Consider the following 27,645-nt stretch of genomic DNA (forward strand, 5'->3'; position numbering starts at 1 on the left):
ACTTAATAAGCTCACTCACACAAGCACTTGTCTAATCAAAAATTTGAATCTCACCTTGAATAATTAAATATTGCCTAAAGGATATTGGAAGCCTAATTGTTCAACATCTAATTGACATTGTGATAATTGGATAATCGCTAATTGTGCATCTAAATTTTGAGCAACCCCTTGTTGGCAATTTCTTTTCATTATTGTGTTATCTCTAAAGAACCTTTGGTCAAATTGTTTCAAGTAATTTCTTGGTGATAAGTGCTCTAAGTTCTATTATTGGCATTGGAATTATTGCTCATATGAATGTTTGACATATTGGTAAATTTGGCTTAAAGAGAATTTATCTTGTTATCATTTGGGCAATTATCTCTTGTTTATCTCTTGTATCTTGTGGGCACTTGAGATATTGAGCACGTTTATCTTGTGTTTTAGATTGTCCCTTAATTCATTTATTAAGTACTCTTATGATAAGTAAATATCAATTGTAATCAAGTATTAAAGATCATAAACAATCTTGAAGCAAGATCACTCAAATTAATTTGCATTTGCATCCTAGGTCTAGATTTGCACTAATCAACTTACCTCCAAGCCTAAGCTTGGTTGATAGAAAGATAGGAACACCCTTTATCTCTTGCTTGGGAACGCTAGACCCTCTATAGTGGTTAAAACTTAAAATGGTGACCTTGTAGTCGTCAGAGCCACAGTCTCTACAATACCAGAGGCACCATGTGATGTCCCTTCCCAAATGGAATTGTAACAGGTTTTGGTCTCTCCCCAATTTTGTATAAAATTTTGATAAGTAAAGGACTCAAGCAATTATGACTTAGGGACTTAGGAGAAATGAAGGCTAGATTAATTTTCTAGTGAAAAGTGGGGGCCACCCACATGGGAAAATGCATTGGGCAATTCGAATTGCCTTGGGGGGGAAATTGTATGGCTTGTGGAGGGGCCCACATGGGGAAAAGGGAGGCCCATGAAGTTATAAGGAGGAAGGGCTCTTCATTTGATCATTCATTCATACTTGCACATCGAATTCACTTGTTGTTTGCTCGAGTTGCTTAACCGAGTCAACTGGTTGTTTGGCCACAAGTCTCTAAGGCGGGAGATTCAACCTTACCTTCGGGGGACTACGAGTGCCACCCTACAAAGGCCTTTTCAGATTACCTTGAGGAGCACAGGGGAAGATTCATAGCCATTACACTCATCCCACAGACCAACAGAGCGTATTTCTGGACTACGCAGAGAGGGGAACACGTAGTTGTGATCAGGGGCTCATTCGGGCAGCACTTGCCGGAGAAACTTGGAGAGTTGGAGCACATCAGGAGATCAGCCTTTGGGAGGAGTTTTGGAGCAGGTGGGTGCAACATCTGGGCAGTTCGAAATTCAACTTTGGAGGACTGCGCAGAGGGCCAGACTAGGCTCACGTAGGTATTGAGGGAGAGAGCCATAGCACTGGGACTAAGCTGGAGAAGGTTGGAAATTCATGAGGGATGGCATCTCAATGATTTGCTGCAGATTTGGAGAGCTTTCCCAGCACATTCCAGACAGGCCAAGTTTGCAAGCTTGAGGAGGAGGACGATCTCCTTGGGGGTCGATTTTCAGGGGTCTAAACTAGGCCAAACCCTTCCTGGGTTTTGATAGGTTTTGGCTGAGGATCTGGGAGCTGAAGTTTCATAATTTTCTAAGCAAGGGAAGCACTGGTTCCAGCACTTCCTTTCCAGCAGACAGCGTCGTTTTCTAGGCAGCGTGGATTAGTCTTGGAGCAGCAATTGGGCAACGCTCAGATCATCATTTTCCCACCTGTGTTTTGTCACGCTTGTCCTTGGAGACAAGCCCAGGTGCACCATTCCATTCATTTTTGTATTTGCCCCTTGATGATTTAATAAAATGGCTCAAAAGTTCTCTATTTCCAGTGTTTTCATGGTTTTTGGTGATTGCATCTCATTTATGATTGTTGGTTTGTCTGCTTGCTTTGTTTATCACTAAATTTCCTAGTTAGGAACATTACACACCGGGTACGTTAGATTTCAAGGGGAGGTATTGTTAACCAAGCCTTTGATTGCTTTTCCTTGACTTCTCTCTGCCACTTACTTTTGAGACTAGCCTCAAAATAGATAAGGATTAAGGGATTTACTTAGCTAGGCATTTAATTAAAATAAACCAAGATCTTGCATTTCACCTAGATTTTAGATCTTGCATCTCATATAGGATAGCTAAGCATTTAAGCAGCAATTATTCATTCGATCACCTGGTTTTCAATTTATCTAAAGCAAGTAGTTGACTCCATAAGGCACTGGTCTCAGAAATAATTCAATCTAATCCTTTTAACTTGCTATAATCAACCAAGTGGCTAGGCCATTCAATCGTGTCTCTCAGACTTATTGGTTTCCATTAAGTCGTGCATTTTCCATCTTCCATGGGGACTACCCCCCATAGCCTACTGTTGGGAGACAACTAGAATAGAGACGTTGGGGATCAGAGTGGCAACCCTCGACCTGAGTCATTGTCGCATCGTGCCTGTAAAATTTGAGCAACAACACTACCCACAAATAGCCTAAGTCAACCTGCGGTCAACTGTCTAGACACAAGTTGAATTTCGACCTCATGCAACTGCCTCAGAAACTCAGTCAACGTGTCTCAGACCTGCAGTCTATGTTGCACGGGTTCCCGCACCCGGGGGTGGGGTTCTCGAACCCGTCTCGGGTTCCCGCACCCAAGTACCGGATTCGGGTACGGGTTCTTCATAGAAGAACCCAGAAGAACCGGGTTCTTCCATGAAGAACCGGGTTCTTCAAAAAAAAAAATTGGGTTCTTTTCCTTTAATGGGTTCTTGGATTCTTGGGTTCTTCGGGTTGGGTTCTTTGGGTTCTTTTAAAGGCTTGCCGGAATGAATGTCACAATTTCTTGTTGTTTCGGACTGTCTGCAACATGAGCCACAACTGTCAGTCCACTTTTATACACTGAATTTGCCTCCTACAGCTGCAGCATAGTCCCTCCTCCTTGTTGTTGTCAAACGCTGAGCTGTAGGGCTTGATTCATGCCACTGTTTACATAAAACAACTCACTGTTCACTAAGGAACAGACCTTGGCCTCCCTATGCAGACTCCTGTACCCAACCGAAGCCCTAAACAGAGATGACAATGCCACAAACTTACCTCTACTCAGCCCAGACTTGTTAAATTTTTAATTTTTTATACTATATACTATAATATGAGAAGTATATGTTTCAGTTCTTTTAACCTGAAATAATTGCAATTAGATTAATAAAGCGCAAAAAATATTCATCATTTTTTGCATTAATGAATGGCATTACATAAATGCATTCATACACTGAATATAGCTCTGTGCTATTCTTTACAATATAAACCGTCCAGTGAGAATGTATTTCAACTCAATCAGCTACACAACATTCAAGTCAGTTCATTATCTACCCTCTATCAATGGTGTTGTTTGCCCTTGCAATGTAATTTCACCATGTATCAACAAAATCCAATTAAATGGTTCAGAATTTGTTCAGGAAAAAGTAAAACATTTCATAGTATATATATTTTAATTTTTGAAAAATTGAATCATTACATTAACATATAAATTCTGTGGTTTTCTTTAAGGCTTGTGGCTACATTAAAGTATAAATTATGGCTGCTGGCAGCATATAATTCACTGCTGTCCCACAAAACACACAAGGCAGCCCAATAAAATAAAGTTTAAAATGTTGAGTCTTTGAGAACTCAGAATACTTTAGGATTTTTTAGCGTACTCCTGAGTTTGTAGGAAACTTGGCTAGTGTATCTCAGTCAGCTGTGTGTGACAAAATCTGTCCCATATCATGATTCATGTTAATATGTAAACAATGAACAGTTTTTTGGTGATAAATTTTGAATTTCAATGTCAATGTTGAATGTTCAATGATGTGCATGTTTAAATGATTATCATTAAAGTTTTCTTGTTTAAAGTTGAAAAAATATACAAATTCAAATTTCATATATATTATTAATTATAAATTTATAATTTATAAAATATAATTATTAAAATTTAATATTATTATATTACCCAACGAACCCACGCACCCTGTTTCCAAAAATGCCGTCCCCGTCCCCGTTCCCGTCCCCGAACCCACGTTTCCTGGCAACATAGCCTGCAGTCAACCTTCCTCAGAAATTCGGTCAAATCTTGAAAATTTGGTCAATGCTGTTCAAACAAATCTTGACTCTCTCTCTCTTTCACAGATGTGAACAGAAATCAGATAATCTTGTTAGGTGATCCAAATTTTTGCTCCAAATGGGTGAGGAAAAATGGCAATATATAGATATCGAAAGAGCTCAAATAGGTGTGTCTTTTCATTCAGCCGACCTATACTTCTTGGAGGGCCAACTTGACTTTTGGAGGCAAAAATAATTTCCAATATCAACATTTAACGTTTTTCCCTTTTTTCCTCTTTTATATGGAGCCGACTTGAATTCAAATTTATATTTTCATTTTCTTTTTCTTTTGTGAGCTAATACAGATATCGAAAGAGCTCAAATAGGTGTGTCTTTTCACTCAGCTGACCTATACTTCTTGGAGGGCCAACTTGACTTTTGGAGGCAAAATAATTTCAAATTTCAACATTTAATTTTTTTCCCTTTTTTCCTCTTTTATATGGAGCCGACTTGAATTCAAAATTATATTTTCATTTTCTTTTTCTTTTGTGAGCTAATACAATTATTGAATACCAACCATAGCTACAAAAATTCAACACAACCATGGTGGCATGAATTACCCTGTTCCTTAGGCTACTTTTTCCGCCCCTCTGGTGCACCTTTTACTTTTTTATGATTTTTCATTTATTAGGTGTATAGATTAGGAGACCAAGCTTTTAAGATTTTATATTACCCGTTTAAGCTAAAGCAGTTTCTCGCTCATTAGAGTTGAGACATACAAGAGTGAGTTCATTTAGATGAAGCATTAAATGCTTGAGGAACTAGGTGATGGATAATGAGCGGGGTAGAGCTCACGCTAGGCTTTTTCCTACATGTTAATAAATGTCCCAGTCTTATTTTGCATTTTAAATTTTTCTTTCATTGTGGCTTTCTTATGCTTTTATCCTTTATTTTAAGTTTCATTAGCCTTCAGGGCTAAGTTTCTAGGCCCAGGCTCAAAGATGAGGATGAAGGGTGCCAATTTCAATGACCAATTACGACCAGCCCGAAGAATGGAGATGATTAAGAAAGAAAGATGCAAAGTGGTAAGTACAGATTACCTTGGACATCTACTTCAATCAGTGCTTCCCTAGTAGTACCCTTCCCAATACCCTAAGGCCTCAAAGGAGGTGCACTTAACTCAAGGACTATCTGAGGTGAAGTAAGGGAACAAGAATACGTAAAGATTGGTCAACCATCCAATTTGCACCATGATTCATAATTTCATATTAGTATGCCCATAACATTAAGTGAAAGCACATGATTGCAAAATGGTCAAAGTAACTATTGATGGATGACCCACCTTTCTTCAAGAAGATATACTAGATGGGACAGAAATCTAACTGGAGCAAGAAGTGGAGGATCCTGGCATCATGTTATGCGCTGATCATATAGGGCTGCTGGCCGGTTGGCTATCCAAAGAGCAGAAAAATTTTCCCCTATGGGTTACCCACTTTCTAGTATGTAACACAACCAATTATTGAATGTTGATGAGTCCAAGCAGTGGACCAGGATTACAATATGGGTGTGGTGTTTCCAAGAACCACCATGTGGATATCATGGTGTGCTTGAGTTATGTAACAGCATGTGTAATAATGCAATATCCACCAAGAAGGTTGCTAGAGGAGTAACAAGGGGGCCATAATACCACAACATGGGAAGAAAAAAGGGGGTACATGTGTGAATTGACCTTGTCACTTGTCCTTGAGGAAGTACTACCCTTTTTCCCATGCTTCCTTGAAAATTTCTCACATCAATCTTTGATGTATACAAGGTACGAGTTGTCACATCCTTGGGAAGAGAGAATGTAGCCTTCATGCAATAAAAGGTCTCTTCTTGTTTTTCATTCATAATTCTTCCATTCTTTCCAAGAATTCTCTCCCATTGTTCTTCTACTTTTCATATCCCATTCCATGAGATTTTGTCCAGTGTGTTATGTAGTAACCTGTGTGAAATCATGGCAGTTATGCCTGCAAATGGAACAGAATCCCATCAGCTTGTGGCTAGTGAGAACTTGTGATAACATGGGAATTTTTGTTGTTGGTAAGAGAGAAAATGGATTGGTTCTTAAGGGAGAAACATCACTGGAATGTCCAGCATCGCTAGAGAAAATTGTAAAATCTACAACCCTTGTGTTTGTGCTAAGAATTGTCCGTAGTTGAGCCAGTGGTCTGCCACTCCATGATCCCCAAGGAACATTCAGTTGTCCAGATTCTTCATGCTTGCACTAGAGCATTGAGGGGAAGGGTTTTAGAGGGGCAGTGAGCAAAGAAGGGAAAGATAGATTCCTAAGGGACCTTTGAGCAGAGAAGGGAATTATGGACTCCTGAGATACTGAAGAAGAGAGAAAGACCTTCCCTTGTGTTGTGTTTCATTGAGGGAAAGATGATCCATGCTAAATGAGGAATGGATGAAATGCTTGGAGGAGCTTCCTTGGGAGATTTGATGGTAGATGGGAGACTAGTCTTAATTCTTGGGCACTGTGGGTTGGGTTGAGAGAGAAATAGAGCCCCATAGAACTTTCCTTCATTCTGGTGCTATCATGGCCTAACTTGGAGGTGGAATTGATAGTCAATTCCTATGGCTGGGCAGTGAATTGCTCCTTAGTAGCCAGTTCGGTGGACTTGCATGTGATTACCATAAAGTGTTCAGATTTATTTAAGTGTGGAATGCTTATGTTTGTACTCTGTTATGTGATTCCAAGCATTGAGCTAGCTGTTAATATGTGAATTATGCAATGGAATGGTTAATGGATAAGAATCTTTGTGATCATGCATGTAGAGTAATGCTACTCAAGCTATTTATGAGATCGGTGTGTAGGCATGGTTTAAATCCACTACAAATATAAATAATGTGAATAATGCAAATGTAGGTGCTTGTAAAATCTGTTACAAGGTTGTGGGACTTCACTGCTGGTAAATCCAATTAAAAAATGAAGAAATTTTATTTGGAGTGCCCCAATGGCCAAGGGAGGCACCTAGGTGTGATACAAGTTGAAGGAGCTTCTTCAGCCAAGAGAAGAATCGCGAACCAAGAGACGTATGAGCAAAAATAAACAAAAGAAGCAAGTTTATTCCTGTTTATTTGATATCGTAGTAAAGTCATCAAGATTCAAAAAAATGTTTCACTGAAAAGAATGAGGAAGAAAGACCTCAAGGAGGGTGAAGGTAAAGTTTCTTGTACAACAAAGAAAATCCAAGACAACCATGAGAACTTGAGTTAGTTGGTGGAGCAGCAAAATGAATGTAAAGAGTCGTGAAGTCCAACTATAAGAGGTGCAATGGACATTGCAGGCTCAAAAGGCCTGGTATCCCAGCAAAAGTTTATTATGCTAAGATATAGAATAGATGCATCTAATGGAAGACAAAAAAACTCTGCGTAAATGGTAAATGGGCAGAATTTTTCAATCATCATTGACTCCAATCCAACTAGTGAGAGAGTAGATGATCAGATTGTTGGTGACTTGGTATCAACTATGTTGGATACAAATTTTGCAGTCAACTTTATCTCATATTGTGGCAACATCAAAGAGATATACAAGTTGCATAGAGAAGACTGCAGATTGAGACGTTGTAAGCCTTACTTTTTTGTTGATAGGTTGCTCTACTTAGAGAGGAACTGCAGACAGTTTCCACAACTTTAAACTAGATTAGTCACCTAACTATTTTTCAATTCTGGGAATAAGAAATGAATACTCAATCCCTCCATGTACCCACATAAAAAAATCTTGGAAAATAAAAAAAACTAGTTCAAATTGTTCTCTCTCAATCGCCTGGTTTAAATTTTCAGCTATTGCTTATGCAATTCCTGATATGAACATCCACAAATCACAGAATCAGTACCACAATTATCGTAGTTGATTTTATGGACTATCACCTCTTGGATGGGATGGGCTAAACTATCCAAACCAATATAGTATATACATGAAGTTCAAGGAACTAAGTTACTAACTACAAAAATTCTCCAGGGGAGAACAGACATTAAACACCAGATAAAATCCAGCTATAGCAGCAGTTAGACATGGCCATATGAGCAAAATCTAAAGGAGGAAACGATGGGCATTACACAGCAAAGTAGGATGAAGCCAACAGTAGCATCTATCACACTTGCCAATCAAAAAAATAGTTACCAAACAGTAGAAAAAAGAACACTCATACTGAGGAACTAGAAATTAGAGCAGCCAATAAAATAGGTAACACACAACAAAAGGAATAAGGCTGTGACACTTGTTGGCCCTCTATGCATGGAGATCATGGGTCTAGTGAAGAATGGCTGCATATTAGAGGAGAGGGAATGCAACCAGCCTGTCATAACCCAATGAGTGTTAGACTCATGACCTTTTAAACAATGTAGGAAACCATGTGGCAAAGAATATAAGACTCTGTAATATGCATATAACACCCCCATTTATATGAGAAAGGAGATAGATCTCCTGTAATTTTAGGGCATCAAAGCCAACTATTTCATGTTCAAATTTTATATGAAAGAATCTAAAATCAATATCTATTGGTTTAGCAAAATCTGCATTGCCTTGAGATAGTTACAGAAGCAATAGCTGCTCATCCTTTTTAAGAGTAAGCAACATACATGTCCTCGCGGCAGCAGTAACTATTTGTCCTTAAATTTTGGGAAAATTAGTTTGTCCTAGCTTGTCATAAAAAAGGTGTAATGGATGTTCTGTTAATGTGATGGCCATGGGTGATTAGTCAACTTGTCTCTGCCACCCTAAAGCAACTAGCTAGAGGTGATACCAGAGCAGTCAAGAAAACAGTATTTGTGGCAAGAAAAAGCAATGGTGGCAAGGGGCATTTACAAGGAGATATCTGGAATAAAGAAAAAAGAAGCTATCATGTTAGCACTTAATGAAACAAGCATTGAAACAAAGCACCAACATTGTAATTTCTGAGAATCTCAGTTCTAATTTGACCCAATAGCCATGGTAACATAAATAATATTTCCCCACTTCAAGATTCATAGATGGGAAAGTCCAGATGTGCACATGAAATCTTTCAGGTTTCAAAAGAAAATAACAGTCAGAAGCTCCTCAATGTCATTTGACTTGTTCAGTGCCAATGTGTTGAACACAAAACAAGCTAATAAGGTTTGAGCATCTACCAAAAAACGATGATCCAACAAACCTTTTGTGCAATTTCTTGTCAGAAGGTTTCAAAAACTGAAGTGGAATTGCAGTGTAATGAAAGAATACCTTTTCCACATTTTCTTCAGTCAGCTGAAGACCAGTTTCCTCATCCATAACTTGTTCCACTGCAACAATTTCTGGAATATTCTCCATCAAACGCCTTTCAATACCCATCTTCATTGTCATCATTGAGCTTGGACATGACCCACATGCCCCTTGTAGCTTCAATTTAACCACAAGACCATCTATATCATATAATTCCACATTTCCTCCATCTGACATGAGATATGGTCGCACTTCATCCAATACCATTTCGACGTTTTCTTCAGTTAGAGCTAACCCTTCTGTGGATGGTGGACTGGCAAGTGCTTCAACAACTGCAACCAATAAAATCATCAGTTTGAGTACAGCTTCAACTTTTAAGAAGAGGAGTCCCCATATCCTCAAAATTTGTTTTTAAAAAACTAGACACTTCAAATCTATTTGAGAATCAACCCACTTAAATCATATTAAAGGAATAATCAAGGTCTTTCCAAGCCAAAGTTGGGAGTGATTCCTCTTTGAATACCCCAGAGTTTATTAAAGAAATAAATAATAATAAAACCTACAAGCAAACAGAGACTACTTAAACGTGCATTAATTATGAACTACTATTTTCAACAACACTGAATGATCAAAAACCAGATGTTAGAAATAGTAAAAGGAAAATGAACTTCTGTCTCTAAAGTATATAGGTTTCTATCCCTTAATTTTATTTCCAAAACGACGAGAACAGTGTTGAAGATTAAACATTTGAAATACATATTTCCCCATCTCCATCACCAATCATCAATTACACACCAAATTTGTGATAGAATATTTTGACAACACAAATGGATAGCCGGTGGTTTATGAAAATGAAGACAAATTCAGAATTACTGGGGATCAAGCAATGGATGACTTAGTAATCAAGGATGAGAAATGACCAGGAAAAATGACTTATTACACTATGTCTTGTAAGCAAGCAAAGGAGGCTCTGTGGGGACAGGTGAGTCATACACTTTGCAGTTTTGTAGCAGAGCAATTATCTCAATGAATGCTGAGAAATAGCAGGCAATGAATGCTGAGTAGCAACAGCAATTGATCAATTAATTGCTGATGATTTTCCAGCTTGTAGAATCGAAAACCCATATATGGTTTATGGTTTTGTTGCCTAATTATTGAGTGCCTGAATTGGAGGTATAAGAGAGAGTTTTTTAACTTTATCATTATGCTGCGAAAATTTGTCCAATACATTTATGCTATTGGATACTCTGGTTGAGCGCACAGAGACTCTATAGCGTATTGCAACCATCTATTAGTTGTTGAATAAATTATAATACATTGAGTGTGCTTTGAACTGGGGATTTTCTCTCAAAATGGTTTTCCCAAGGAAATCACCGTTTAATGGTTGTATGTTTCTGTGTTGTTTATTACTAAAACTATGTTTATTAAGTTTTCTGCACATTCTACCCTGATTGATTAGTGTAGGAAGCACATTCCACACCTTTGCTTCCTTTCATACTATTGGAAAATATGGAGACTTGTAGATTAGAACTTATTTTCCTCATCATGATAATTACTTGTGATGTTAGTTGATTCTTTACTACTTCTTTAGTTCTGTTCATCAAGCAATTATCAAAAACAATGAAGATCACAAAGAGACAGAGTACACATGATATAGGCTCCACGCTGGCGAGAACCCCTCCAAGGGGAAAACCCAGAAAAATGCTTCTCTTCTTCTTTAGAATCTGCTTACAAATGAAACTTCCAAGACCCAAATACCAAAGCCAACAAACCCTCCAAGCCCCAAAGCCAGCCCCCAACAAGATCTTCCTTGAGACAGCTTCCAGAATTTCGATACTGCTACACTGCTACTGCAACTTCGACCCCTGCAACAAAATTTCAGCCTTGCAATTTCGGCTCCCCTACAACTGCTACAGAATTTTGGCCCCCTGCAACTGGCAACTTCACAAACCCTAGCGAGACAGGAAAAAAAGAGATTCTTTGGAAAACTTCAACTTATGCTCCTCCTCTTCGTCCTCCCAACTACTCTTCTTCTTCTTCGCTATTGCAGATCAAACTTGCTTTAGTTGAGTGTCCAAATGAGGTCGAGCTCCTTTGTATTTATAGCCTTCCTGAGGGGTCGAATAACCCTCCTTTAGGCCGACTTGATCTTGCTCTTGGGCCGACTTGGTCTTGGGATTATCCATGACTTTTTCTTGACAAAATAAATATTTATCTTCACTACAATGAGTCCAAATGGGACTATGACACATGAGCAATATTATTCTTTACCCTAGAAATACCTAGAAGACTTAAAAGCACGAAAAACATGCTTTTGACTCAAACTTGAGTATGAAACCCATACTCCAAAAATAAAATATAATTTCTTTTTCTTTTTCTTTCTCTTTCTTTTCTTTATAAAGAATATATAATGCCATGATTAAAATTACATTATAATGAAGACAGAACCTAGTTACAATTTTCAACACTCCCCCTTAACTAGGGAGGTATTCACAGTGCAAGGAATCTCAATCTTGAATCATTCTCATAAGAAGAGTTGGATTGATAAGCCATCTTTTGTCAAGCATCTTTATTATAGCTAGCATTGTCCCTGGAGACCTTAACTGGACAATCTCACCTTTAATAGTGAGCATTATTTTGGGAGGCTTTACGTGAGTTGCCACACTACCTCTCAAGGCACATACCCCATCTGGATGTCTACAAGGTATGCCCTTTTAGGACTATTCTTATCTTGGATTCCCAAACTTGGATCCTCAAAGAATATTGGTCCTCTTTGACTACTCTTACCTTGGATGCCCTACCTCATCCTCAAAGATCAACGGTCAACAACTTCTTTCCATAAACTCTCCAATCCATAAGAAGTTCCAATTTAGAAGCTTATCCAATCCTGCGGACTCCATTCTTCCTTTATGGCCTTCACTAAGACTTACGACTATTAGTCCTAGTCTAGTGCCTGGCCCATAAAGACAAGAACTATCTGATATCACTCCCTCTCAATTAGGGAAGAGATATCCACCAAACCAAGCTTACCTCTCAAGTACTCAAGCTTCTTGTTTGGTAACGCTTTAGTCAATATGTCTGCTACCTATTCATTTGTAGGTAGATAGTGCAGCTCCATGACCCCATCTCGTACCAAGCTTCTGATGTAGTGGTACTTGTTGTTTATATGCTTCGTCTTAGCATGAAACACCGAGTCTTTTGTCAATCTTATGCAACTCTGATTATCACAATGTATCCATGTAGGGCTAAGCGGTCCTTCAAACAAGTCTAATAGTAACTTCCTGAGCCAAACTGCTTCCCGACAGACCTCGCTTGCAACAACATATTCAGCTTCAGCACTACTCAAAGTAACAGTATCTTGCTTTCTTCTCATCCATGAGACCATGGAAGATCCTAGGTTGAAGCACCCACCAATTGTGCTTTTTTCGTCTGTCTCACTGCCACCCCAATCTGAATTTGTATATCTCACGAGTTGGACTTCATTACCAATGTACCGGAGGAAGTGATATATAGTTCCACGTAAATATCTTAGGATATGCTTGGCTGCAATCCAATGATCATGTTTTGGCTCCATCTGAAACTGACTTAGGACATTTACTGCAAAACAAATGTTCATTCTAGTATTTACTAGATACATCAAGGACCCAATCAATTGTCTGTAGCAAGTAGGATCCATCGGACTAGATTTTGAACTCCTCAACTTCTTTAAATTGATAATCATAGGAGTCATCATAGGCTTGCAATCCATCATGCCATACTTTTGAAGCATCTTGATCACATACTTGCCTTGACCAAGATATATCTCTCCTGGCTTCTGCCATACTTCTAGTCCCAAATAATAATGCATAATCCCAAGATCCTTCATATTGGATTCTGCTACTAACTGCTACTTGCATTCCTGAATATGATGCTCTACACATGCAACTAGTAGATCATTTACATACAAAAGTATAATAACTGGTTCATCCTGGACCACTCTGATATATAGGTTAGGATTTGTAGTACTCTTGGTAAAACCAAGTCTCAACAGATATGCATCCATCCTTGCATACTAGGCCCTAGTGGTTGCTTTAAGCCACATAGAGCCTTCTTCAATCTGCAAACATGAGTATCCCTCTAATTTATTTCAAATCCTTGAGGTTGCTTAATGTAAACCTCCTCATCAATGGTCTCATTCAAGAAAGTTGACTTGACATCCATTTGATGGATGTTCCATTGATCCAAATTGGATCATTTTATTGTTTGTCGTCCATCTTAATGCATTTGGAGTGGAAAAAGTGGAGGAATCAGCTCACAGGACAGTTTTTACCGGTGAGACCCAGTTTGGCCATATTTCCAAACGGAGAAAGAGAGCGAAGCAACCTCACCTTCTAGTTGGGTTTTCTCCCGAAAGGGTTTCCTAGAGAGCATATCTTGTGTCTTATGTGTGTGTGAGTTTATTTTATCGTTCTCTACTTTTCTACATAATTTCCTTTTGCATGCATGCACTAATTACAGTAAAATCTACATATCTAGAAATTAAATAAAACTATATAGTGCAGAATCTCAGATTTTTAATATAATATTATCAAATCTATTGTGGTGAACTGTCCAGTGGAATATCCACGACAGTTTACAGATCATTTGGTACCAGAGTAGGTTTCTTTGGCTATTTGTGGATATTTGCAGGGGATCTAGGTCGGCAGGGTAGAAAATCATAAAACCCTAATCATGGTCGACGAATCCATAAATGAACCTCGTGATCCTACAGAGCTGAGGTTTTTACAGCTCGAACAAGAAGTCGCAGATATAAACCGCAATGTAAACCTCCTCATGGCGACGCTAAGCAATAAGCTGGGGATATTTGGAGAAGATGGGGGTTTGAATGCAGAGGAAAAATAACAAGGGGGATCAGGAGATCGAGAAGACACGAAGAACATCCGAAAAAAGAACCCAGAAAGGATCAATCCAATTTGAGTGTCGTGAATCAATCCAAGTTCAAAATGGAGGCAAAAGTTGATATCAAGCCGTACCACGGCAAGATCAACACTCTGAAGCTGAACCACTAGTTGCAGCAACTGGAAGTTTACTTCAGCGTCCATCAGATCGAGGAAGGGCAAAAGATCTCATTCGCGTGACTAAAATTAGAGGGCCATGCACTGACTTGGTGGGAGAGCCACACGGAAACCCTAAAGTTGGAGGGAGAACCTCCAGTGGCTGAGTGGGAGGATTTCAAAACCATCATTAACTCACATTTTTATCCCATTGGGTACGTGGAGGACCAGTGGATCCGGTGGCATTACTTCAGGCAAAATCCAGGCCAAAGCATGCAAGAATACACCACAGAATTCAAAAAGATGGCTATAATGTTGGGTATCTCTCCAAAGAACCCAGATGTACTCCTCAAGTATTTGGGGGGTCTGCACCGCCATCTGCGTGAGCAAGTGATGTTGTTCAAGCCCAAATCGGTGGACGAGGCTTGTGTATAGGCACAATACCTAGAGAACATAGGCTTGAAAAGAGCGCAATCAAGTGGATCGAAGCAAAAGGAGCAACAAGAAGCTTCTAAGGAGGGGAAGAAGAAGCAAAAAGGGGGAAAAGATAAAAAGACAACAACCACAGCACACTAGTGCAAAGATCCTAGCAACCACTGCAACATTGATGGCCATACAGAGGAGAAGTGTTGGAAGTTGCATCCAGAGCTAAACCCGAAGAACAAGAAGAAAGATAATAAGAAGAAGAATCTCATGGCCACTGATTCGAGCAACCAAGTTGAAAGCAACTCAGATGTGGATGAGAAGATCATTTGTACATTAGTGCAGAAGGAGGTGAATCTGAGTAGCCTTCAACAACAGGAAGAGAAAGAAATGACCAAACTCTTCCATATAAAGATACAGGTCAAGAAGACAAAGATTGATGCTCTGTTTGACTCAGGATTGCAGGCGAATCTCATTGCAGCAGAGTTGGTCAAGAAGTTGGGGTTGGAAGTTCATGATCATCCAAACCCATATCCACTGGGATGGGTAAATAAGGATGTAGAGATGAAGGTAACAAAACAATGCAAAATTAGATTTGTTATCAGTGTTGATTTTATTGATGAAGTAGATCTGGATGTGGTTCCCCTTGATGTATGTGGAGTCATGTTTAGGAGTCCATACATGTACATGCGTGATGCAATATTCATGAGGAGAGCTAACCAGTACCAGCTCATCAAGGATGGAAAATCGTTCATCATCAACGTGCACAAAGTCAAGTCAAAAATTTCACTGATAAGTGCCAACCAAGCCAAGAAATTGATCAATTCCAGCAAGAAGTATGTTTTATTGTTTTTAAGAGAAATTCAATCTGAAGAGGAGTCAATAAGAGGCAAGGCATCCCGAGAAGGGTGTACTATGAAACAGAAACAACAAATGGAGGAGTTATTATAGGCATACAAGGATGTGTTCAGAGAGCCTAAAGGGTTACCACCTAAGAGAGAAGTGGAACACGAGATCCAACTATTGCCAGACTCCCCATTGCCAAATATTGGGTTGTACAAGCAATCTATTATAGAAGCGAGGTGAAGAAATAGTTGTAGCAGCTGCTGGAACAAGGTGTCATACGACTGAGTACATCACCATGTGGGTCACCCATCATCATTGTGCCAGTGAAGGATGGGACTTGGCGGATGCGTATAGATTACAAGGCGTTGAATAAAATCACGCTCAAGAACAGATACCCCCTGCCCAGGATAGACGATCTGCTAGATGAGTAACAAGCGTATTTCACCAAGGTGGACTTGAAGTCTAGATATCACCAAGTTCGAGTCAAAGAAGAAGATAAATGGAAGACCACCTTCAAAACCAAGCAAGGTTTGTATGAGTGGTTAGTTATGCCATTTGGCTTATGTAATGCACCAGCTACATTTATGAGATTAATGAATGATGTACTGCACCATTTTATAGATTCATTTGTTATTGTCTATTTGGATGATATACTAGTATATAGTGCTACCTTGGAGGAGCATATGTCACATTTGACGCAAGTCCTAGAAACATTGAAGAAGCACCAGCTCCTAGAAAATCTCAAGAAGTGCAAGTTTTCGCAACAGTCTTTGGTGTATCTGGGGTATGTGATCGGTGGAGGAGAACTGAAGATAGATCCTTCCAAAATGCAAGCCATCATGAAATGGTCGGTGCCTACTAATGTTTCTGAGATCAGGAGTTTCATTGGGGTAGCACAGTACCTAAGGAAGTTCATAGCCTCATTTTCAGCATTAGTAGCACCACTCCATGCCATAACAAGAAGTGGCAAGAGTTTCCAATGGGGAAAAGGTCAGCAGAAGGCTTTCGAGGAGCTAAAGAAGAAGATCAGTCAAGCACCAGTTATGGCATTACCAAACTTGCAACGGCCCTTTGAAGTGGAGACAGATGTGAGTGGGTATGCTATGGGAGTTGTCTTGATGCAAGGAGGAAGGCCCGTTTGCTACCATTCTGAAGTATTTCATGGGGCAGTTCTTAACTACCCTACCTACAACAAGGAGCTCTATGCCATGGTGCAAGTTGTGAAGAAGTGGAAGCACTATCTGATGGGAAATGGGACAGTAATCCATAGATCACCAACCGTTACAGTGCTTGCAGGCCTAAAGTAAGCTACAGCAGACTAGGCATTACAAGTGGATGGGGCTTTTACAGCAGTTTCATTTGGTGATCAAGTATAAGAAGGGCAGCACAAACAAGTTGGTCGATATGCTTTCAAGGCCACCCACATCAAATATTATAACTTTGGGGACTCTTATGCACATGGAGCCATTCGCCCATAATGCATACAGAGAGGCATATTTAGAAGATGAGGACTTCAAGGAAGTGTATCAATAGTTGCAAAGTCAAAGTCATGTGCACGATGGCGATAGCACGGTTGACTACCATCTCCAGGATCAGTGTTACAGGAAACGCCCCCCCCCCCCCCCAAAATCAAAACCCCGATCAGCGATCCGTACAGATGCGTGGGGAAAGCGTCGTACGAAACGTGATTCGGACTGATAAACACGCTTCCTGGAAATTTCGGAAGCGTGTGACCGAAACACGTTTTGGTTTTTTCGAAACGCGCTTCGTACGAAGCGCTGCACTTCGGAGTACAAAGCGTACGGATCGCGAGCGATTCCGTACACGCTTCCTCCATTTCCGCCGCGCAGCCAAAAAAAAAGTTATTTTTTTAATATTTTTTTTTTTTTTTGGTATTTTGACTTGTTGGGGGTGGGTCCACCTTGGGTTAGGGTGAGGAATGAAGGGATTTAAGCCCCCATTCATCTCTCATTTTCTCAATTTGAATTTATGAGAGTTGGACAAGAGAATAGAAGAGAGGAGAGCTTGGAGGAGTGAAGGAGGAGGAGCTAGGAGAAGGAGCTTGGATGACTTCCATCTACAAGAGCTAAAGAGGTAAGTGCAAACCCCAAACTCCCTTATTTTTTTTACATTTTTTTATGTATTTTTCTCCTCCCTCTCCTACTCTTTCCCATTATTTCTACTTGCTCATTTAATTGCAGGTTGTCCACCACCTATATCCATATTCCAAGATGGTGTTCTTTTGGCTTCTATGTATCATTCCACTTTTGGTTTTAATGATGGCAAGGGAGAGTAGGAATAGAAGGGAAGAAGCACAAGAGGACAGTGGTCCCAATATGAGTGACCCAATGTATGATGAGGGGGAAGGGTTTGAAGAAGAAGGGGATGAAGTTGAACCTGAAGGGGAAACTGAAACACTAGAGGGGACGTTGCATTAACACCCTTGTGGAACTATGTGATCAAACTTGAAGGGGGAAAGGGTGGTGGAAGCTACAAATTTTTGTGCCCTCATGGTTGTCATGGAGGAAAACCATTTAGTGGTTCATATACCCGTGTGAGGAGGCATCTTTGTGGGGTGATGGGCAGTGATGATAAAAAGGGTGTTGTTGCGATACAAATTTGCCAAAACATTTCATCTAAACAAAGAAGAAAATACATCCAAACAGAGGAGGCTGCACAACAAAAAAGCAAGAAACAAAAAACTCATTCTGCATCAAGTGCAAACTCTAGATTTGGTAGCTCATCTCCTCATGGTACTTCTGGAAGCTCTGGAGGTAAAAGAACAATAGGGGATTTCCTTAATGTTGCTGGGAGGGATGATGTGGATGGAAAGATAGTCCGATTTCTTTGTGCTTGCGGCGTACCATTCAATGTGCTTCTCTCTCCCTATTGGCATGAAATGGTAAAGGCCATCAATGAAGCCCCAAAAGGGTACAAGTCCACCAACTATGAGAAAGCTAGAACAATGTTATTAGAAAGAAAAAAAGCAAAGGTTCAAAGAGCTTTCACACGTTTTACAAATGAGTGGGTAGATTGTGGGGTATCCATTGTATCAGATGGGTGGACAAATATTAGAAACCAACATTTGATAAATGTTCTTGGTGTTTATGCTAGTGGTGCAGTATTTATTACATGTCATGACTCCTCCTCCATCAGTGCATCTTCCCAAAACATTGCAGATCTCCTATTGCAATCAATCAAAGATGTTGGTCCGAATAATGTGGTTCAAGTGATCACAGATAATGTAGCAAATTGTAAGGCAGCAGGAAAAATTATTGAGCATACTCATCCACACATCTTTTGGTCTGGGTGCCTGGTTCACACATTGAACCTTTTGATGCATGATATTGTGAAGCATAAAGAATGTGGGTGGATTAATGAGCTTTACAAGAGAGGGAAGCAACTCATTAAATTCATCACAGGGCATACAAGGGTAAACTACTTCTATGGCACTTACTCCAAGTTGCAGTTGCTTAAACTTGCAAAGACAAGAACTGCCAGTTATTACCTCACCTTTAGGTGGCTAGTGAAGGTGAGACAATCTTTAACTAATATGATGTGTGCTGAAACATGGGATGAAATTAACACTGATAGAGATGGTGCTAATGCAGCCAAGGACACTATTCTTGACATGTACTTTTGGTCACAAGTTAAATATGTTTTGCAATTCACCAAACCAATTTATTACATGATCAAGTTTGGAGATTCGGATTGACCAATAATTGGGGAGTTGTATGAGCAAATGGATAGCATGTTGGGGCAGATTAAAGACATTGTTGAGCCTAAAGATATCACCTTGTACATATATATTCGTGCAAAGGTGGAAAACTGATGGGAAATGCTAAATTTTCCATTGCATGCATTAGCATATGTTTTGACACCTAAATACTATCATCCATCATGGCTTTCAACACCAGCACCTGGGGGGGGAAGCAAGAGAAAACAACACCAAGATCAAGAGGTTCCCAAAATATATATGATTGCATTGAGTAAATTAGTCCCTGATGAGGAGGATGCTGCCATGGTACGGAGACAGTTGAGCAACTATACGCTTAACACTAGTCCATTTGGGAGCATGCATGCAATTAGAGATCGAGAGACTTTTTCTTCTCGAGTGGTGGAACATGCATGGAGGGGCTACTCCACTTCTACAGACTTTGGCATTGCGGGTGCTATCACAGGTGGTAAACACTTCATCTGCAGAGAGGTGTTGGAGCTCTTATTCTTTCATCCACAATGTTAAAAGGAACAAGTTGAGTTTAGACCGAGAAGAGAGCTTGGTTTATGTTCATTACAACTTGCAATTGTTGTCCCATTACTGTGATGATGCAAAGACTAATAAAGACCTTAAGGGGACAGGAATCCAGAGGAGCCCAATTTGGAGGGATGGAGTGTTGTGATTAGAGCAATTAGAGGATGCTCTTATCCAGGTATGTCCATTGTGGTATGAATTTTCCTTATAAAGCATTTCTCTAATTCATGTTTTAAATTTTTTTTGTTAACTAGTGGTTTGTTTTTGTATGAATTTTTTGAGCGATTCCAGGATGATGATGATCGTGTTGAGATGCCACCTCCATTTGGTCCCTTGGTTCCTAGGTTCCATGGTTCAACACCAACAGCAGGGGGTTCGTCTTCATCAGTTTCAATGCCACAACTTCCACAGGAACCATCTTCTTCATTGCCACCATGTGGAGGCCCGTCGCCACGTTCTCTTCGTGGTGGAAGGAGGAGAGATTAGTAGAAATATTCACAATTTACTACTTATGTCATAGATTAATCATTAGACTTGTAGGCTTGTGAATTTGCACCTTTTTGTCTTGGCGGTGACCAAGTGACATATTTTGTAAACATTATTATTTGAATTTTGGACATGATAAATGTTGACAGTTGCTCACTTGCTAGATAAATCATAATATGCTCTATGTTTTATGTTTTATGTTTTATAATATGCTTAAATGTTTTATGTTTTATAATATGCTTAAAATTTGATGTATGTTTGTAATTGCTAGAATATAGATGCTTGATGTTCAAATAATTAATCATTGATGTACATACTAGTAACTACAATGGAATCATGGATGCCATATCTATCTTGATTTACGCAAAAATATGCATGTTTTCATGTCTTCTACAACTAATTTGGTATTTGGGATGTTTGTTTTGAGTATAAATGCAAAAAAATATAATATATCTATATATATAGTAGACGCTTCGCTTCCTAGATTTTTGGAAGATGACGCTTCCGCGTCCCCGCTTCCAAAAAATGTCCCCGTTTCGTCCTCGCTTCGTGCAACATTGTCCACGATGGGTTACTCTATAGACTGATAAGCTATGTGTTCCTAAAGGTGAGAATTTGCAACTGATTATAGAGGCTCACACCTCCAAGGTTGCACGGCACTTTGGTGTAGGGAAGATCGTGGCTAACTTGCAAAGGTATGTGTATTGGCCCAAGATGCAAGAGCAGGTAGCTAGCCACGTTTCTATGATGTAAAAGACTCTAGGAGAGTCTAGATTGTAACTCTAGTTAAGAGTTGATGTAGTCAAAATTAACCACTAGTAAGATATCAGGTTGTGTTATAACTGGGCCACTAGGAGGAAGAGGCATTCCATTCTTTCGGGAGCATTTTGTTCCATCGTTGAGCAAAGATAACCCGGAGAGATAGGACGTAGAGCACACAGAGAGGAATTGTGCACTGTAGCAGCCCACAAGCCACAGGCATTACTTCTTTGTACATGCAGCGATATTCCAAACAGAGAAAGAGAGCAAAGCGACCTCACCTTCCAGCTGGGTTTTCTCCCGAAAGGGTTTCCCAAAGATCATATCTTGTGTTTTATGTGTGTGTGAGCTTATTTTATCATTCTTTACTTTTTTGCATAATTTCCTTTTGCATGCATGCACTAATTACAGTGAAATCTAGAAATTAAATAAAACTTTAATAGTGCATGTTGGGCTTCAGTTTTGATCTTATTTTGCTTTGAGAAACTTACCTAACTATCCATTTATCCTTCATTTTCACTTTATCCATTTCATTTTAATGAATATTTGATGTCTAATCAAGTATTTAGCTTTAATTTGTCAATTTCTAAAGTTTTTATAAAAGTTTGATTTTAAGTGCAATTTTGGCAATTTCAGAAATTCCCGTAATCACTTCATGGTTGATATGGATGCAGGCCACTTCAGCACGAATGAGATGCATGAATAGAAAGCTTGGGAACTAGGACCAAGCCACCTATGCTTGGTTCCAACAGAACGAGCTTTATTATGCCTTTTTGGAGCTAGTCAATCATGACTAGTCATCCAGAAATCCCATCTAAATAGGGCTGTTTTGGGATTCCAAGATATTAGTCATATTTCTTGGGATGAGGGAGGTGGATTCGACTTGGATAAGTGGATTAGAGTAGATATGTTTGTTAGAGTGATTTTAGATCAGTTGGTTTCATGAACTCCTTATTTAAGAGCCACACTTTGATGGCTCAACACAATTGACATATGATACTTTTATGCTGTAATATTTTTGGTTTGAAGACTTAATTTGAAGACTTGTGTTACTCTCATTTTGCTGATCAATACATGGATGTTTGGCTGATATAAAGCTTCTGATATCATCTTCATAAGTGTGCAAGGCAAGGGTGGAGGGCCCCCACTCCAAGCTAAGTACACTTCCAAGTTAAACTAGTTTTATTTCATTGCAAATTTGGTTGATGGTAGCTTTAGTTTTTCAAAGTCTTATTTCAGATTGCATCATGGTTATGAATCGTGATTGATTTCATTTGTTAATGGTTTATTCATCATCTAATTGAGTTGGGAAACAAGTGTTCAAGTTGGGCATTCTCTCTATGAAATAGTGAATTAGAATTAGTCTCTTTTGTTTACATGCAAATAGTTTGTTTCCATTTAGATTTATATCTTGAGATGAATGAGTTATGTTGGAAAACCTTAAGTGTCTCTTAAGTTAAGAGCCTTTTTCATGTATGATTTATGCATCTTGAGTTTTTTGTTATAATCTCTAATTCATTAAGTAATAACTGAGGTGGAAGTAGACTCCTTGAGTCAAGAACTCTTTCAATGTTTCCTCTTTTAAGCTGATTGAATCAAGAGTTTTAAGATATATTTTCTCTTAGTTTTTAATCATTTATCTTTCAAAGTTTGGTTATATTTGATCTTCACAAATAGTGAATTTGCCTCCAAGAATAAACAACCCGGATTGATAGTAAATAATTGTGTTAGTTTAGGAACATAAATTAGCTCAACATTTTGGCGCCGTTGCCGGGGAGGCAAATATCGGCATAATCAATAGAGAGTTAAAATCCAAAATACACAAAAACATTAGTTACATTTCATTTCTTTAATTATGTTTCTTTATGCCTAGAGTTAGAGATCTTCAAGGTAGATTTATCAAAAACCCCCCACAAGTAGAGATAGGATCATCACATACACCTGTTACTGGTAATCCAATCATTGAAGAGCTGATTGAAAAACAAAGAAGTGGCCAAAGATTAACCTTGATTGAAAGGCAAACTTTGTCAGCTTGGGAAGCAAAGCAAAAATTCTCCACTTCCGGAAAACCAAAAGAGAAAGGAAAACAAATTGTTTTTCCATCCATCGATCCTCCTATCTTTCCACAACTTGAACCTCCACCTAAAATTGAAACAACTCAAACAATGGCAGAAGGACATGGATCCATTCATCTTAATGATGAAGAACAAAGAGCTGAAAATGAAAGACAAGAAAGAGAATGGAGAAGAAAGAGAGAAGAAGAAAGGAAGCATGAAAATGATAGGAAGGAAGAAAATGACAGGAAAAGACAAGAAGATGGACTTGACCAAGAATCAACTTTTGGTTTCCCAATAATAGATACAAGTGCAATACTAGGAGAAGAGGTAAAGATGAAAAACATTCCACCTTCCATGTTGCCAAACTTCTATGGAATGTCTACAGAAGATCCTGATTCATTCATGTTTGAATTTGATATCTTGTGTAGAACATATGGCTATACTGATGATGTCCATAAGCTCCGTCTTTTCCCTGCAACATTAAAAGCAGCAGCCTTAAAATGGTTTATGGGTTTAGGAGAACAAACAATAGCCTCCTGGGATGATATGCGAACTGTCTTCCTTAAGAAATATCAGCCCTATTGTAGATCTAGAGATTCAAAGGAAGATGTGTTTAGAATGACACAGCAAGAAGATGAAAATCTAGAAGAATATTTAGAACGATTTGCATATAATCTTCAGAAGTCTAAACAACATTCCCTAAATCAAGAAACTGTTCGCACAAGCTTCCTCAAAGGTATAAGAGATGAATACCTTGACATTTTAAATGTAATGGGTAAAGGAGATATTTCAAATCTTCCATTTGATGAAATTGTCGAGTTATGTCAGAAATATTCTAGAGGAAGATCAAAAGCCGGAAGAAGGGAAGTGAGTTCCAAAGCAGCAAAGTCAGCTGCAGGAGGGATAACAAGGGCTGAAATAGGAAGTCTACTGGAAAATTTCAAAACAGATCTTTTGAGTACATTAGGGACACAAGTAGATGTGCTAAAGGCAAACAAAAAGAAAGAAGAACAAGAACAAGCCTTAGCAATATTTTGTTCAAAATGTAAAAAGAAACATCCTTTGAGAGACTGTCCTTTAGATAGCATTCAAGTGTGTGGTCTTTGTACAGGCAATCATTCCACTGAAAATTGTGTAACATTAAAAGACTTGCAAACTAATTCAATGGAAGAAATGCAAGGAGCAGAAGGTTTCTATTATGTTGCACCAAGAAGACCATGGCCACCTAGAATGCCACAACCGAATCAGCCACAAGTCCCTCAGCAAAATTATGCTTATCCATCTTATAATCCTTGGACCCCTCCAATGCCATGGCAAGCTTGGCCTCCACAACAATATCCACAACAACCTGCACAAGGTTGGAGAGGATATGGTTATGGAAACCAACAGCCACAACAGTCTCAACAATATCAACAACATTACCAGCAACAGTACCAACAGCCATTTTCATATCCTCCGTCCATGCCAGTTCCGCAACAAAATTCTGCATATCCATTCCAGCAGCAGAATCCACCACCATTACTTTCACAACCACAACAGTTACAGTTACCTTCAAATCAACCCAGACCAACGCAATTACCATCCCAACCGGTGGCAAATCCGAATAATAGAGCGGACAAATCTACATATACAGTAGAGGAAGCAGCATATTATCCTGCATATTCAATTCTTCCTCTTGATGATGTCCATTTAAGGTCTGGAAAAGTACTTAAGAAGGATTCTCCTCCAATTATAGAAGAACCAGCTGAACAAGGGAAATCATCTGAAACAGCACAAACTAAGGTACAAAATCAGCACAAACTAAGGTACAAAATCAGAAAGGAGCAAATATTACACGAACACCACCTTATCCTGAAAGGTTGGTAGAACAACAAATTCAAAATCAAATAACCCTTCCTGAATTTGATATCTTAGATGAGTTAAAAAATGCATATGTTAAGATTCCTTTATTAAAAGCCATTAAAGAAATACTGATATATGCAAAGACAATAAAGGAACTGTGCATTAGGAAAGAAAGAAAGAAAAAGGATCCTGCAACAATCCAAGTCATTGGTAAATTAGCAAGTCTCATGTCTACTCAAACTGTAATAGAAAAATATATTGATCCTGGTATCCCAATGGTTACCATATCAATAAATAATTTCTCTGTACCTAACACATTAATAGACTTGGGAGCAGCTATCAACGTAATGACAATGGAAACAATGAAAACTTTGCAATTAAACAACATTAGATCGACCTCAACAGTCTTGGAATTAGCAGATAGATCTAAGGTTGTTCCTGAAGGAATGTTAGAAGATATCATAGTTTCCTTGGATTCATGGGAATATCCTGTTGACTTCTTGATCTTGCAACCGAAGACAAACTTGGGAGGACATCCTCTGATATTAGGCAGACCATGGTTAGCCACTGCAGATGCCTTCATAGGATGCAGATCTGGAAGTATGATAATTTTACATGGAGATGAGAGGAAGCATGTCACTCTTTATTCACCTGCACAAACCACTTCTTTAGAATCAATACTTGAAACCCAGGAAAAGCAACAAACAAAAGCAGTTTTAAGTATCAATCAATTCTTTGATTTTAGAGAAGAAGAGGAGAATGAAGATCTGATGGACCTTTTTATCTTAGAATCAAGTATTTCAGAGCAGCTTAGGAAAGTTCAATATGAAGCTGCAAATGAACTTTTGAATCAATGTTTTCAGGAAACATGTACTATTCGAACTTTGCAGAATTCTTTGGGAAACATCTTTCCTGTAAACACAATTAGCAACCCAATAATCAAAACAATTGAGGTACATCCTGGAAAACATTTAAATATTGGAAACCAGCTGCAATCAAAACAAGAACAAGAGGTAATTGCATTACTACAGAAATACTCAAAAGCATTTGCCTGGGATTACACTGACATGCAAGGAATCCATCCTAACACATGTATCCACCACATCTATACAGATGATAAACTTAAACCTGTTAGACAACCACAAAGAAGAATGAATCCAATGATGAAAGAAATAGTGAAAGAAGAACTGCAAAAACTGCTAAATGTTGGATTCATCTATCCTATTTCAGATAGTCAATGGGTTTCACCACTGGTTGTCGTACCAAAGAAAAATGGAAAATGGAGGGTATGTATAGATTACCGAGAATTAAACAAGGCTACATTGAAAGACCATTTTCCTCTAACATTCATTGACCAGGTGCTAAATTCTTTGGCTGGAAAGAAATACTTCTCTTTCTTGGATGGGTTTAGTGGGTACAACCAGATTAGAATAGCAACAGAAGACCAAGACAAAACTACATTTACTTGCCCATGGGGAACCTATGCATATAATGTTTTGCCATTTGGTTTATGCAATGCACCTGCAACTTTTCAAAGAGCAGTGCTCGCCATATTTGCTGATCTAGTCCATGAATGTGTAGAAGTTTATATGGATGACTTCACAGTGTATGGAAACACATATGAAGATTGTTTGAACAATCTTGAGAAAGTCTTGAAGCGATGTATCGAAACAAATCTGTCATTAAGTAATGAAAAATGCTATATGATGTTAACAGAGGGTATAGTTCTGGGACACCATATTTCCGGCTCCGGAATTAAGGTGGATCCAGCCAAAATTCAAGTCCTAGTTAACTTAATGCCACCTACAACTCAAAAGGAGGTTAGAAGTTTCTTGGGCTATGCGGGCTATTACAGAAGATTCATAGAAAACTTTAGCAAAATAGCTCAACCCCTGTTTAAACTTTTAGCAAAAGATGTTGAATTCCAATGGACGAATAGCTGTCAGAATGCTTTTCAAATTTTAAAAGATAAACTGTCAGTGGCACCCATACTTCGAGGGCCAAATTGGTCTTTGCCTTTTCATATTTCCACTGACGCATCAGACAATGCAATAGGTGCCTCTTTGGGGCAGAAAGAAAATTTGTTCAACTATGCAATATACTTTATCAGTAAGAATTTGACACCTGCATAAACAAACTATACAGTCACTGAAAAGGAAATGTTAGCCGTCATACATGCAGTAAACAAATTCAGGCCTTGCATCACAGGATATCAAGTTTTTATTCACACAGATCACTCAGCAATAAAATACTTGATGAACAAACCCATCACTAAGGGACGAATTACTAGATGGCTCCTGTTATTGCAAGAATTTAACATTACAATTCAAGACCGGCGAGGTAAAGAAAACCAGGTGGTTGACTTTCTGTCCCGCATACAATCACCTGAAGACCCAAATCCAGTTATAGACAACTTCCCTGATGAACATCTGTTTGCCATAGCAGTTAAAACACCTTGGTTTGCAGATATTGCCAATTACTTGTCATCTGGAAAATTTCCAACTCAGTTCACTAGCAAGCAAAGAAAGAAAATTGTTAGAGAAAGTTCTAGGTATAGCTGGGTGAATGGTGATTTGTTTTATACAGGTTCAGA

At 38.9% G+C, this 27,645-nt stretch overlaps 1 protein-coding gene across 1 annotated transcript in view; it reads right to left on the bottom strand.

The window, feature by feature from the left end:
• Positions 1–27,645, bottom strand: part of LOC149192167 (nifU-like protein 2, chloroplastic) — a 169,811-nt gene that overhangs the window by 64,154 nt on the left and 78,012 nt on the right. The window contains exon 3 of the mRNA XM_089404493.1: positions 9,376–9,686. Within this exon, the coding sequence (XP_089260619.1) occupies positions 9,376–9,686 (311 nt within the window). The remainder of the gene's footprint in view (positions 1–9,375; positions 9,687–27,645) is intronic.

The sequence above is a fragment of the Pinus tabuliformis genome, chromosome 2_2 (assembly GCF_031772625.1).
Source record: "Pinus tabuliformis cultivar Carrire ecotype Pingquan chromosome 2_2, CPIR1, whole genome shotgun sequence".
NCBI classification, from domain to species: domain Eukaryota; kingdom Viridiplantae; phylum Streptophyta; class Pinopsida; order Pinales; family Pinaceae; genus Pinus; species Pinus tabuliformis.